We start from the raw sequence: 14,414 nt of genomic DNA on the forward strand, positions 1-14,414 counted from the left end.
GCCTCGAGCAGCCTGCTGACCCACGGGCAGTACACGGGCAGTGTAGATCTGCCACATAAGCATTCCCAGTTACTCTGAGGAGTCCGCCACAAGCCCCGACACTCCCCCATCCATTAGCTCAACAGTCAGTCTTTCCCTGGCCACTCCTCCCCTCCCCTCCCTGGCTTCCTGTTCATTCTTTGGTCCTGGAACACGGATGATACGTGCTCAAACAAGAAAACATCCAGAAGTGAAATCCAAATATGCCCAAGTCCTAAATAAGTGGCTTCTTGATGATGTATGTTTCCTTCCCACCTGTTCAGAGGATCTATGGACATTCACTGGGACACCTCTGCTTCAGGGCCTGCCACAATTCTCAGCTGTCTGTCTGGTTGTATGCAGACGTGTGAAGCAGTTGTGGGTATGGTGGCAATGCCAGAGAAGGTGAAAGGAGGAAGAGGGCTGGGGAAGAGCAGCACCAAGGAGAGACAGAGAGGGACACAGCCTAGTCCAAAACCTGGGGCAAAGCTGGGGCGACTTCTCTGGCTGGACAGCTGCCCCATGGTGGAGAGGGCCATCTAGGGGCATGGCACAGACTAGCTGTGGGGAATTTGGGTTTTGTTTTTGGGTAAATAGTAGGTTTTCTGGGCTGACCCACATCCTGTGTCCTATGTTGTTCAGGACAAGTATACACGCCTGGTGGAAGCCTGTGATAGAGTAGAGATTGCCAAGAATTGTCTCACTGGCCTCAGGTTTCTCATCCACGAAATGGGGAGGCCTGTCTAATGAGACCATGGACACTGGTGTTATCTAAATTAGGGATCGGCATGAAGCAACAGTCATGAGTGGTGTGGCCAGGCTCAAGGCTCCGCCATGACTCTCCAGCAGAGGAGCACTTGCTGCCCCTCTCACTTTCACGTACAGAGGGGCTGGGCTGAAGGCAGTGCCTGGAGGATGTCCCAGAATGAGAAAGCTGTCTCCGTGATCCTTACTCTTTCTAGCCCTTGCCATGCTTCAGAGGGTGATCACAGCAGCTCAGCCAGTGCTGGGTTTAGGCACCATACCTCACACACAATGCCAGTGGCTCCCGTGGGCTGGGGTGGGGGTCTGCGGTTCTCTCAGGCTGCGCGGAAGCCCGTTGGCCGGGCTGGAATCCGTGGGCCAGGAGAGCGAGCCACACAGCTTCTGTCTGTGGAGACGCCGCCGGGGGGCCTACCATTGAGCAGGATGGTCTTCCAGCCTGCCCCGGGGTCAAGGTCAGTGGCTCCTGGAATGCTGCGGCCCTGCTCCCATCCACTCCAACTCTACAGAAGCGCCCCTCACTCCCCCACCCAAGACCCGCGGGGCTGGCGGGAGGCCATGCAGGTGGAGAGAACAGAGAGCGCACAGAGAGCGGAAAGAGGCGCTAGCGCTGGAGAAGCAGTCCATCCACAAGAGGGCGCAGTTTCACGTGTTTATTTTTGGCAGGAAGGAAATCATTGCAAACCTCTCGACCGGACAACGCTCGCCCCTGGAAACGTGCACATTCCACATGTAGTACTTCCCAAGTAATGCTGGCTTGTTTGTCACATTCAAATGTCCAACAGAAATCCACGACTACCCAGGCACCAGAATCTCCACTACGGGGTGGGGGTGGGTGGGGGGTGTTAGTCTGCAGAGAAGCTCCCTGGAGAACGGACAGTTACAGACACCATCAGTTTTACAGTGAGACAGGAACAGAGGCAGCCGGTAAGAGTTTGCTCAGGTAACTGTGAGCACTTCAAGCCACCCACCCTCTCGAACCCTGGCATGCCAACTGCCCATTGCAGCACCTTTAAAAGCAGAGGCACAAACGTCACGAGTGTTTGACCATAGAGGGCTGTGTGGGTCTAGATTTTATTAGAGAGCCGTCTTTAAAATGTAGGGTTGTAAAGGGTTGCCAGGTTATAGATTTAGATTTCTTTTTTACACCATAAGTTCAAATGCTGCAACCATGACAAATCAGTGTCATCAGGGCCTCTTCGATTCTCCAAAGTCACCTCATCAAAATTGGAGTGTCAAAGGAGCTTCCCCACCAACCATCGGCTGTGACATGCTGCGTTCCTCCTTAGGATACAGGTAACACTGTTTACAAACAGCTAATGCATGAAGCCACAGACCAACACAGAGGGTTCCAGAGCAATGGAAGACAGGGCAGTGACTACCTCTGATGGGCCCAGGCACTGCCACCGACAGCCTGGCCAGAGATGTTGTCACATCATAGGGGCCCAAGTCCATGACCCAAGCTCTCTTGTCCCAGATCTTAATATAAAAAATACTTGTCCAGGAGCCTGTATTTTAACCTGGTACACAAAGGACCAAGAAACTCAGGAGGCTGGGTTTCTCTTTTGGTTGAAGAGTGTGTGCATGTGTGTGTGGGGCGGATATTTTGGTAACATGGGAAGCATATGGCACAGAGAAGTAGCTAATAGGGTTCATTAGGTTTTAAAGCCCACAATTTAATAAAAGGTAATAATTAAAAACAATACCCGTATTTACCTTAGAAAACATAAACCCCAAACATTCATCTCATTTCTTGGCCTTATGTTAGAATTCTATTGCTTCATTTACATGTAGATGATTAAAAATATATAGAGAGATATAGATATTCTGATTATGTACATAAAGCAGAATCAAGGGTTAAAATAAAAATGGCATTTTGGAGTGTGGTCAACTAAGGTGCACAGAATCCAGAAAGCTCGGGGGGAGGGGAAGGAGGGGCTGGCAGCCCCCGAGACAGTCTGTGTCTGCAATGGCTGGAACCGGGCTCCATCCCCAACAGTCGTGCAATGGTGCTCGCGGTTTCAGGAACTACTAGGTACAGTGTCTGGCTCAAGCTTGCCAGCGTCTTCACTCCAGCTCTCAGAAGTGGGACACTGTTCCTAGGTTCAATTCCCCTGAAATACTCTAGAATTTCCGTCCTCTCTGCCCCCTATTCCAGAGAAGACCGCGTGATGCCGGCAGAGAAGAGGGCAGGGGGAGGGTCGAAGGCTGTCCCCAGGACTGATTTCTGTGTGGATTTCAACACAGGACAGACACTTGACTGCAACATTCAAGAACATTTAAGGCAGCGGGTTCATTAATGACTAGTTTCCAAATCAAGTTTGAGGGCATGTGCAGATCTGCCACACAACGCCGTTCTCTGTGGTAATGCCTAGCGTGGGGCTATTTCTGCCGGAACTGGCATGGGGATTACTGGGTTCTGCATACCCAGAATGCTGGGGCACCTGGTTACCCCAAACACTTGTCTTCTGAATGCATGGCAGTCCACAGCCTAAAGTGCTGTTGGGAGGACGGGACTGGCAGCTGGCTTCATTATTTTGTGAACAAAAGCAGGAGCAAAATTTCACTTCAACCCCCATCTCCAGACTTGTTAGTGCCAGTCTCTCCCACCAGGGCTCTGGCGGAGGCCCAACCCACAGAGGACTAAGGCAATGGTGCCGACACGACAGGGTTCTTTTAAATTATTTTTAAGAGCAATACTTTATAAACTGTCTTGTCAAACAAGGAACATGGCACTGCTTAGAACAGCTCACTGGGAAAGGCTGCAAAGGAAGCCCCAGCCCAGGAAGGGCACCCTGTCTCTCCCTGACTCAGGGCGATGAGCTCCATCCACATCTGGACAGGTTTCCCCAACCCCGGCTCAAAAAGAGGCTGTGCTTCAAAAGAGAAGACCAGGGGTGGACTTGGACCACATCAGTGCAGTGGCTGGTTGAGGCCACAGGTTCTCAAAGGAGAACAGTCAGCTCATCATGGTATCTGATGACGGCTGCCATTTAGAATGAATGCCATGCCTGGTGCGCTGGCCCCCGTGTCTTTGCTCCCTCCTGAACTCCCACAGCCGGTGCCAGGGAAGGGATACGGTTGGTGCAGTCTGCAGTGAGGGGAGGGTTGGGGGGGGACACCTACGTTTCTGACCCTGTCCACGTCTGCAGCTTAGCAGTGAGCAGATTCTGAGCATAGGCACAGTGGCAAAGAACAGTGTAACAGCCGCTGGTCAATTCCATTTGGTGGCAGCGCAGTAGCAGCAAAGAAAATTCCCAAACAGCTCCGTGTGTATCCAGCTTTTGGAAAGGAAAAATTTAAAAATCAATCAACAGATTTCTTTTTTTTTTTTCTTTTTAAGATATCCGAGGGTTTTGGAGTTTCTTGGAACTGCTCTACCCAGAACGACAGCCACAGAATGAAAAACGTACAGAAGTATGGCAGTGGTTGAAAGTAGAGGTGACGATGCCACTTTTCAAGGGGAAAGTGTGACCGCAGGACACAACTGTCATCATCCGAAGTAACAGTGATAATATAAAAGTATCTATTGTCTCCTAAAGTGTTGAGCCGCACGACTGCAGGTACATTCCAAACTGGGTACGTAATGAACCGAGACACTGCCATGGTCGCCGAGGCTCCTTGCAGGAGCCCGGTCCTGTAGCGCGTCACCAGGCGTCAGAGCACGCACACCTGCTGGGAGACTGGCTTCTAGGACTCACCTCCATCCCTCACCACCCGCCCACCCCAGATTCTAGAAAATTGTCATATTCGTTTTTTTTTTTAGAGAATCTTAAGACAATAAAAGACTAAAACATGTCTGGAAATATGTTGTGTAGAAAAATTAACTCTCAGCTTAAAATAACATTCAAAAAGGCACTTCATCCTGGAGGAAAGAGATTCTGAGTTGGGTCAGCTGCTCCGAGCTGGGATAGAAAGGGACAGGTTGTCTGCTTGGAGGAGGGGACCAAGGGGGGCCAGTTGAAAGGAAGTTCTGATAGATCTCAAGCTTTTTTTCTCCCCCCTCCCCATTTTTATCCTTTTTGGTATGTTTTAAGAAAAGCAAATCCAGTAAAATGCATGTCCCTTTATGAAATTGGTTAAAAGAGTTCATTTTAAAATAGTTGTTTCTGTTCTTAAAAAAGCAACCAGGTAGGTATGGCCACATGGCCCTCGTGGCCTGGAGCACAGAGTGTCCCCACTGGGTGCTCCCAGGGAGCTGCGGCCAGGTGGGCCCCCAAGGCCGGCGGCTGTGGGCGCACGGGCGGGAGGCATCGGAGGCCGGCGCTACCTGCTGCAGAGTCTGTGCAGCATGTTGTACACGTCGTCTTCCCGGCTCAGGCCCTCAAAGAAGGGGATGAGGTCCAGCAGCTCTGTGTCCGTCATGTCATCGAACCAGGACTGCACGGGCACCTGGAAGACAGTGTGTGGAGCGGGCAGCAGAACTGCACCTGGTGTGGGAGGGGGCAGCTCCTAGCCAGAATGGGCCCCCTGCACTGTTAGTCTTTTCCTTGGTAAGGAGGACAGGTATCTAAAAACCACCATCATCATCATCATCATCATCATCTGGTTCTCCCATCCCAGCTAAGGCTGTTCCAAAGCTCCCTGGTTTGGGAGGAAGGTAAAGTTCAGAGCATTTGCTTTTTAAGTGAAGTCTAACTGCTAGTTTGCGTGCATATGCTTGCTTTGATTTCCTGCCTCAGGAAAGGTGGCCAGAGTGCAGAATATAGGAGAGTTAGCCTTGCTACCTGTCAATTTCAAAAGCTCTTCCACTGTATCCAAGCAGCTCCTTACATCTCACCCGGAGCCAGAGGTCACCTGCCTGCCAGCCACTAACACCAGGGAGCCCCCAACACAGGGCCAGGAAAACTTCCACTTGGGGTTGCCGGGCCATGCTGCATGGCAAAGGGAGGTGGGGAATTTCTTCCCATCCTTAGCAGTGAGCAGTTAAAAGCATAAATATAAAATTTCAGACAGTCTGAGCCAGGGGAACGGACAGGATTTACACTTAGTTTTAGAGGGTAGGGAGGGGTGGCAATGGGTGGTAGTCAGGGGTGCAAAAGAAGGGATGTAAAAAATCTGCCGGGCGCCTGGGTGGCTCAGTCAGTTAAGCATCTGCCTTCGGCTCAGGTCATGATCCTGGGGTCCTAGGATTGAGTCCCGCATCTGGCTCCTTGCTCAGCAGGGACTCTGTTTCTCCCTCTCCCTCTGTCTGCAGCTCTGCCTCTGCCTACTTCTCTTCTCTCCCTGACAAATATATAAGTAAATACAAAAATTTAAAAAAAGTTTGGGGAAAATCAAAGGAGTTCAAAAGTAGTATTTTGGGGCCCTCTTATAAATCTAAGGACTGCTCAGAAACAAAACAATTCACTGTATAATTTAAAAATATAAACAAGGCAAGGATTAGCAAAAATAAATAAATAAATAAATAATGACTACTCCTACAGGAAGGGCAGGAATGAGGGAGAGGGCAGACATGGACACAAGACTTCTCTAAACCCATCTCTGTTGGTAGTTTTGATGTTGGACTCATGGAAATATGTTACATAATTGCAATAAAATTAAACAAGGGACGCCTGGGTGGCTTAGTCTTTAAGCGTCTGCCTTCGGCTCAGGTCATGATCCCAGGGTCCTGGAATCGAGCCCCACATCGGGCTAGCTCAGCGGGAAGCCTGCTTCTCCCTCTCATACTCTCCCTGCTTGTGTTCCCTCTTTTGCTGAGTTTCTCTCTGTCAAATAAATAAAATCTTAAAAAAAATTAAACAATTAAGAAGAGAAAGCAATAAAAAAATGAACCAAAGTTAATATAAAGCTGGTGACATAGCCACACAGAGAATTACTTCAAGTGATTTAAAACATAACGTTCTGCCTGTACATTTCTCCATAAAAACCCTACATGTATTAATTGTCTTAGTAGTAGTAATAACGTTATACGTTATACGTTATAGTAATAACGTTATAGTAATAACGTTATAGTAATAACGTTAGTACTGCTATTGGAAACTATTAAACATGTACTATAGACTAAGTCAAATAGGTAATGATGTTGATATATTTAGGAACCAAGAGTTTCAGCACAAGAAGAGATACAAATACAAAAACAAAACCAAAGAAATTAAATAAAAACTGTTTTAACACTGAATTATAAAAAAACAATATAAATTCATGATTTAATTTTAATTCTAAAAATACGTATGTTTTAGGTCTGTCTAGTATAAAGGGCTGGAAGCAAAGGATACCTCAGGAACAACGAGAAGCCACCCAGACTGTGGTCTCTAAATACCATTTCCACTAACAGGAATCAGGCTCCATAGCAAAGTGGGTGATTCCAGGGCTGAGGCAAGAAAGGGACAAGATGAGCCTGGAATACCTTGTTGCACCAGAAAACAAAAGTGTTCAAAGACCACTGTTATAGGAAGGGATGTCTGCTATCCGAAGGTGAACCTTTCAGCATCCAAAAGAAGAATATATGGATTAAATGATAACAATAAAAAAATCCATGAGTTCATATTAATACCTACGACAAGTTCCCTGTCTACTTTTGGAAGTTGCTAGAGCACCACCTCATTACTCTGAAGACTGAAGAATTAAAGAAAAAGAACCAAAAAAAAAAAAAAAAAGAAAAAAAAAGAAAAAGAACCAAGACTTTACCTTGACTTCCTGATTCAAACATTCAAACTGAATTTAGGATAATCAAGTAGTCAATGAGGGCAAGTTTCATTTAAAAGAAACAGAGTTCCAGCCAATAAATGTGGAAAGAATGATAAAATTTAGAAATCACCATTTCGTAGTTCAAATGATATAGTTGATGGAGGCAATGATCATCAGCGGCTTCACATTTTTAGGTGAAAGGACAATAGGGAATTTGCAAACAGATGGTACAGGTTAACAACATCTGAATCCAAAGACCGACAACTTAAAATCTTTCAAGGGCACCTGGGTGGCTTAGTTGGTTAGGCATCCAACTCTTGATCTCAAAACTCAGCTCAGGTCTTGATCTTGGGGTTGTGAGTTCGAGCCCCACACTGGGCTCTACACTGGGCATGGAGCATACTTGGAAATAATAATAATAAAAGTTAAATCTTTAAAAGTGGGACAGCCTGACATCACATGCCTCTTGATGTGATACCATGATAAGTATACATATTCTTGACATATTCTTGAAAAAAAAGAAAAACTTGAAAAATTGAACCTGCATTTAACCAAGTAGTACTGATCTAATTAGTTGTTTAAAGGAAATATGGCAGGGGCGCCTGGGTGGCTCAGTGAGTTAAAGCCTCTGCCTTCGGCTCAGGTCATGATCTCAGGGTCCTGGGATTGAGCCCCGCATCGAGCTCTCTGCTCAGCAGGGAGCCTGCTTCCTCCTCTCTCTCTGCCTGCCTCTCTGCCTACGTGTGATCTCTGTCTGTCTAATAAATAAATAAATAAATAAAAAGGAATATGGCAGTTATAAAAACAAAGTAAAACGCCACCATGTGGCTGCAACTAGACAGAGCCAGAAGAGAGGAAATTTCTACAAGACAAATAACCAGAATTCTTCAACAAGTAAACAGGATGGAAGAAAAAGGCAGAGGGGAGGGGGAATTATTAAATCACTCAAGAATTACTAGGCACATTATTAACCAAAGCAGTGCTTGGACCTTGTCTGATACTGAGTCAAACAATCCAAATGTAGGACAACATTTTGAGATGACGGGGAAAATATGAACACAGTCTGGATAGTAGATAATATTAAGAAACTGTTAGTTCTGTCAGATGTAATAATGGAACTGTGATTATATTAAGAAGTAATCCTTATCTGTTAGAGATGCATGACAAAATGCATTATGCTGAATTTGATTAACTCACTAAAATGAACATGTTTAAATATAATAAATTTGGAATGTTTACTCAAGTAATTGTTACGCACTAACTAAATAAATCTAGCTTGATCTGGGCTTTCTGCTGTAAGTGGAGCCACAGAGTTCTGGTTTCAAGGAAAGAACCCTGGGGAAGCCTGTGTTGAGGCTGAGAACCCCAGGCTGGGGAGGAGGCCCCCTGCGCAGGGCGGGCGGCCCGAGCTGAGAGCCAGGCTGGAGGTGCTGCGGAGGGCTTGGCTGTCGCCCGCGGGCCTGGCTGGCCCCTCGTCCCCTGGAAGTGTGGGTCGGGAAGCGGGATGGCATCTCTTGCTTGGAAAGTCATGCTGCACCCAGTGAGCGGGCACTAATGGCTGCCACGCTCTAGGGAGTTTTATGTAGGAAATGGTCCCACTGTATACTTTTAAGGCATCACTATGAGGCGGAAAAGCCGGGCAGGCTTGTCTGAAGGCCTTGACTGAGGTGTTTTTATTCATTCTTGTATAAGAACTTTTGCTGAAAAGATGATCCAGGCCTTCTGAGTCTACAGGAGTCATGAAGCCAGCTCCAGAAGTTACTGACGGTGCCCTTCTCAGGAACAGTATGAAAACTGCCCAGATCCAGGCTCCCTGAGTACTTACCCAATGAGGACAGTGTTCTAAGTGCTTTTCACTCCCACACTCAGTCCTCCAAGCATCATTATGGGTCAGCATCCCCAGAATCCCCATTTGATGGACGAGGTAACTAGGGCTTGGCGAGGTTAAATAACTCAGTCAGTGCCAAGTATCTGCTAAGTGCCAGAGCTGGGGCCCCCCAGGGAAGGCCAAGAAAGCCAGCACAGGTGTTTGAGGGCACAAACGTGGAACTGGTTGGGGCCCTGCGTTCTCTCCCCCTGGGGCCACTTACTGCATTCTCGGGATGGAAGATGTACGAGGCAGGAGAATTGTCCACAATGATCACTTTGCTCAGCTCCCGGCCCAAGCGACTCAGGTCTTTCACGTAGTTCCCACGATGGAAGACGCATGATTCTCTGAAGAGCCGGGCCCGGAACACGCCCCAGCGGTCCAACAGGTCAGCCACAGGGTCTGCATACTGAAAAACAGGTTGCAGTGAAGGCTAGGCAGCCGAAGAGCCTAGAAACCCTGACCTACTAGAACAAGTATTACTTGCATTACTCTTCTAGAAAGGGATTTAAGTAACTGGATGTGTTTTAGGATCCTGGTTCTTCTCCTTTCCATGCGTGCAGGATACCCTGGACTCTTCCATTTCTTTCACCTCTCATATCCAATCCATCAGAAATTCTTGACAGTTCTGCCTCCAAGACTACCTTGAATCCACCTGCCCCTCTGTGTAACTGGCACTGTCCTGATCCCAACCTGTGTAACCTCTGCTTGGGGTGGCAGCGTGAGCCTCCCAAAGAGCCCCCCACATCCCCCTGCATCTCTTTTGCAGCCGTTACCCCTGCCCGTGTCAGAGTGGCCACTGGAAAACACGTCCCATCAGATCATTCCCCTGCTTACAACCCCCGCTCTTGACCTGTGGCCCCTGGAGGGAGGCCCGCCATACCCCACACAGCGGCAGCTATGTGATTTCTGCCACCTCCCAGCTCTAGCCCGTCACCTGAGCTGCACTGGCTGACCATGGTCAGAGCCTCGGCACCAGTGTTCCCTCCGCATGGAACACACACTCTTCAGATCTCTGCAGGAGCCTCTCCTTCTGCCTCTCCGTCTTTCAGTCTTGGCTTCCCCAGCCACCCGTCTGGAGCACGGGCCTGTCCCTCCCTTCCTGGCTCCTACTGCCTCACAGTGGTCTCCTTCACAAGCCCCCTCACCAACCCTGGGGATTATGGATTTGCTCTTCCCTGCTCGGGGTGCAGGCCTTGTCTGTCATGCCCACGATGATGTCCCTGGCACCCGGCACAGTGCCCAACTCATGGTGGGGGCTCAGGAAATTCTAGTTTCATCCCTGAATGAGTGAGTGGACTTTGAATCTGGCTCATGTGGGATAAGGCCACATTGCCCCCTATGGGTGCTTGGGGCAGCTGGGCCAGGCCAGCCCCTGCCAGTCACAGGACATTATCAGACTCCCACTTCCCTTTCCTTGGAGCCCAGGAGTTTTGAGTGGGAGCCCAGGAGTTTTGAGTTTGAGCCCAGCTCACAGCTGGGGCTAATACTGCTTGGCCCTCAGAGCCTGGGGGAATTTTCCCAAATCAGGCTAAACAGGATAAAGAAATAAAGGTATCATCCTTGAGGGGGAAAACCTTCATAAATGAAAATGTCTAAAAGACTGGGCTGCCCTGAGTGGCTGGGGCTGGAGGCAAAAAAGTGGCAGCTCCAAGGCCCACATGAAGCCACGCTTCAGCACCAAGACCAGCACAGCCAGGTGTTACCAGGGCCCAGCAATTCTGCCAGGGAGGCAGGAAGCCCCTAAGGCTGGGGTGTTGGGAAGGCCAGCAGTGGATGGCACAGTAGTGCCTGAGAGCAGAGCAATGCCAGCACGTGGTAGGATGCAGGGCCACAGGGCTATAGGCACCAGCTCCAACTCTGTGGGAATGTCCTCCTTTCCCTCAAGGGAGGGGCTGAGGGGCAGAGTCTGGGAGCAGGCTATATTTTCCTACTGACCAGGTAGGCACTGCAGTTTTCAGCTGGTAAGGGCAGCCAAGTGCCTTGCGGGTGCTAGGGGGCTGACTCTAGATGGAAATGGTGATTAATTTCCCCAGAATTATTAATACTGGTGGTGGCATACATCCTTCAAGCAATGTCTGATTCTGGGGCTCTAAGCCTTGGAGATGAATGTGGGGAATGTAAGCTTCATGAGGGCAGGGGCTTTGTCTCTTGTTCTCTGCTGCATCCCCAGTGCCCAGGACAGAGCCCAACTTACAGTAGGCACTAAGTAAATATTTGCTGGGTGAATCCAACCAAGAGGAGGAAGCAGACATTGGAGGGCTCTGACAGTCAGCGGAGGGCTCTCGTGGGCTCCTGGGCGGTGGGCCAGTATGGCAGTGCTGGCTGGGAGCTGAGCCCAGAGCCAAGAACTGGGGAGTGCCCACCTGTCCACAGAGAGGAAAGGCCTGGAAGCCTTCACCTGGGAGCTGATGCAGCTGAGCCAGGCTAGAGTAACACTGGGAGAAGGGATGCAGAGACAGATGGAGGCACAGGTGGGAGCAGGCCAGGAAGGGAGACTGCACGAGGATGCTTAAGTGAGTGCTGGGGGCAATGCCAAGCAAGAGTGTTTCAACTCTGCCAACCTCCTCTCAATGCAGCACCCCCAATCCCACCAACTCTCCATCTCCCCTGAGCAGGTGCAATCATCCTGTTTGTTACTTCCTTAGCTGTCACTTCAGGCTCCTCGGCACCCCAGAGCACTGCTAGGAGAGTCATCTCCCCTACAGTACTATTGCTCTTGGTGCCATTCATGGGAAAGAGCGCCCATGGAGAGCGCCCTTCCCTGAGGTCGTGCTCTTTTTAGTGTGCAAAAGTAAGGCCTAGGTTTTGGATTTGTGTTCTCTACCAGCTCATGCTTCAAGGCCTGGCAATGAGCCTGGCAGAATGTTGTACAGGTGGGGTTCTCTCTCAACTCAGCCATGACGGAGAGATGGCCCAAACCGGGAATGCCCAGTCTGGCAATGCGGGGTATCTGGGAACTTGGTCAGAGTCCTCAGCATGCAGAGGAGAAGGGAGCTGTCCAGAGCCAGGGATTTTTGGGGGTGGTGGGGAACTGCATGTGAGTCCTTGCAGCAGGTCTGGAGATGAGTAGTTGGCTAACCTGGGCCCTGCAAAGTTCATCTCTGGGGCTACTTCAGAGTCCTGGAGCTGCCCACAGAGACACTGGTGGTGCCCCACACAAATGGATGGTGTTGGCCCCGTCAGACTCGGGATTTGAGAGATGATCATGGCAAGGATCTCCTCTGAGGAGTGTGGACCTACCCTCTTCCCCCTTGGCTCACACATCTGTGAAAGGGCAGACATAACCAGATTGGGGGTGTGTCCTTTAACAGTAGGAGAAGGCAAAGAAACCACTCTATGTGGTTAGAGCCAGTGTGGATGTGGGGTCAAAGATTCCTGCTGAGCTACAAGGGCAGACCATGTAAACTGTCATCATTAATAATTATGATAACTAAACAAAGAACATCAGGAGCTTTTAGCACATGGAAGGGCCGGCACAGCGAACACAGCAGGGGCTCGGATGAAGACTTGCTGCACAGAAGTCAGGCACTGTGCTATGCCCGTCACATGCGTTATTTCATTTGATCCACTTCACGAGGTAGAGGGAATTATCCCTAATTTCTAGAAGACCTGGAGTCAAGAGACTTGAAGTCCCTTGCCTGAACTCCCAGGGCTCACTAGGGCAGGCAGAAGCCTCCTCCGGCCTGTGTATGCGCGTGAATCTCGGACACTCGTCCTTCCCCAAAGCTGTGTAAGTTAATGAAGGACACATAGGCTCAAGGCTGCCAGTCATCGAGGAGATGCAGATGCCCCTTCACAGTGACACTGGACACATTCATGATATCCTGGTCTGCAGACATCCAGCTCGAGGCGGCTGTCTGCTCAGCTTCGTGGGGCATTTGTTCCAAGGGCTCCCTGTCACCATGGCAACCCAGAAGCCTTTCAGGCTGGTACTGTGCACATGGCCTGCATCCATCCCATCTGGGGTGGGAACCTGTCACCATAGAAACCGCTTCCCCTCCCTTACCAGAGGACTGTCTGACGGACAGCAGGTCGGGGTGAAGTGGCAGCGGGTGCCCAGCTGGGAGCAGGACGTACCTTGGCCAGGCTGGCAGTAAAGAGCACACACTCGAAGAGCTGCCCCATCCTCTGGAGGAACTCATCCACGTGGGGCCGCTTGAGCACATACACCTGAAACGGCAACAGACAGCAAGCTGGTCAGTCGTGGCAGCTGCTGGGGGTTGAGGAGGGCCAACACCCACGTAGAAGAATTCCTGAAAAGGCAACTGCTTCCTGTCCCCAGCTCTATTGGTGGCATGGAGACCCCAACTGAATGAGCAGAGGTTGCACTTCAGGCCACACTCCTTGGATGGGGCTCCAGGTCTGAGTTTGGCGCAGACACTCCTCCCAAGGGAGAAACGGAAGTTGACTGTGATACTGCGGGTCTTGGGGATTTTCTGAACCAGTGAGTGGAAGGGGTGTGCCACGTTTGTGTGAAAGGACTCATTCTCTCACATGTGTTTCTTGGCATGTGTTCTGAGTCAGGCCCTACATGGACATAGGCCAGGGTCTGGGGGCTGTCCTTTGGGAGGTCCAGGCCCGGCCCATTGCCCGGAAGTGCTGGGATTGCTCTGGCTGCCACCTCCTACCCTTTCCTGGAGCACCTCCCTTGCTCGGCAGGCCTGGGGTTGGAGAGCAGGCCCAGCAAAACTGTAAGAAGAGCCTTCCTGGGAAGCTGTCCACTGGACACTCACAAAGGTTACTCTGCTTGGTACAGAAACAGATGTCAGGGGATGTGAAGCCGGCCTACTCCCAGGCCCCCGGTCAGCCATCAGGAGGGGCCTCCAAGCAGGGCAGGGGGCAAAGAGCAGGCTTTCCTAGAGTGGCTGCTGGGCTCTATGCTCCTGCTTGGGGAACGTGAACCAATCTGAGGAGACTAGGGAGATGGGAGAGAAGGCAGAGCTGGTGAGAGAAGATAGGGAAGGTGGGAGGAGAGAAGATCTAATTAAATCTTGAATAAATTCCATTTGAAATTAGCCACTTCCCTAAAATAATTCAAACTTATTAAAATTCAATTCAGCTCATATTCACTGAGCCCCAGTTCTGTGCTCAGCCTCAAGAAGTTACAAAAATGAACAAAACACAGGCCTTGCCC

At 49.9% G+C, this 14,414-nt stretch overlaps 1 protein-coding gene across 1 annotated transcript in view; it reads right to left on the reverse strand.

Annotated features, from left to right (window-relative positions):
- Positions 1-1,419: 1,419 nt before the first annotated feature.
- Positions 1,420-14,414, reverse strand: part of CTDSPL (CTD small phosphatase like) — a 116,912-nt gene continuing 103,917 nt past the window's right edge. Inside the window, 3 exon segments of the mRNA XM_044252693.1 lie at positions 1,420-5,172; positions 9,501-9,686; positions 13,358-13,450. Of these exon segments, the coding sequence (XP_044108628.1) occupies positions 5,047-5,172; positions 9,501-9,686; positions 13,358-13,450 (405 nt within the window). The 3' untranslated portion in view covers positions 1,420-5,046.

The sequence above is a fragment of the Neovison vison genome, chromosome 6 (genome assembly GCF_020171115.1).
Source record: "Neovison vison isolate M4711 chromosome 6, ASM_NN_V1, whole genome shotgun sequence".
Lineage (NCBI taxonomy): Eukaryota > Metazoa > Chordata > Mammalia > Carnivora > Mustelidae > Neogale > Neogale vison.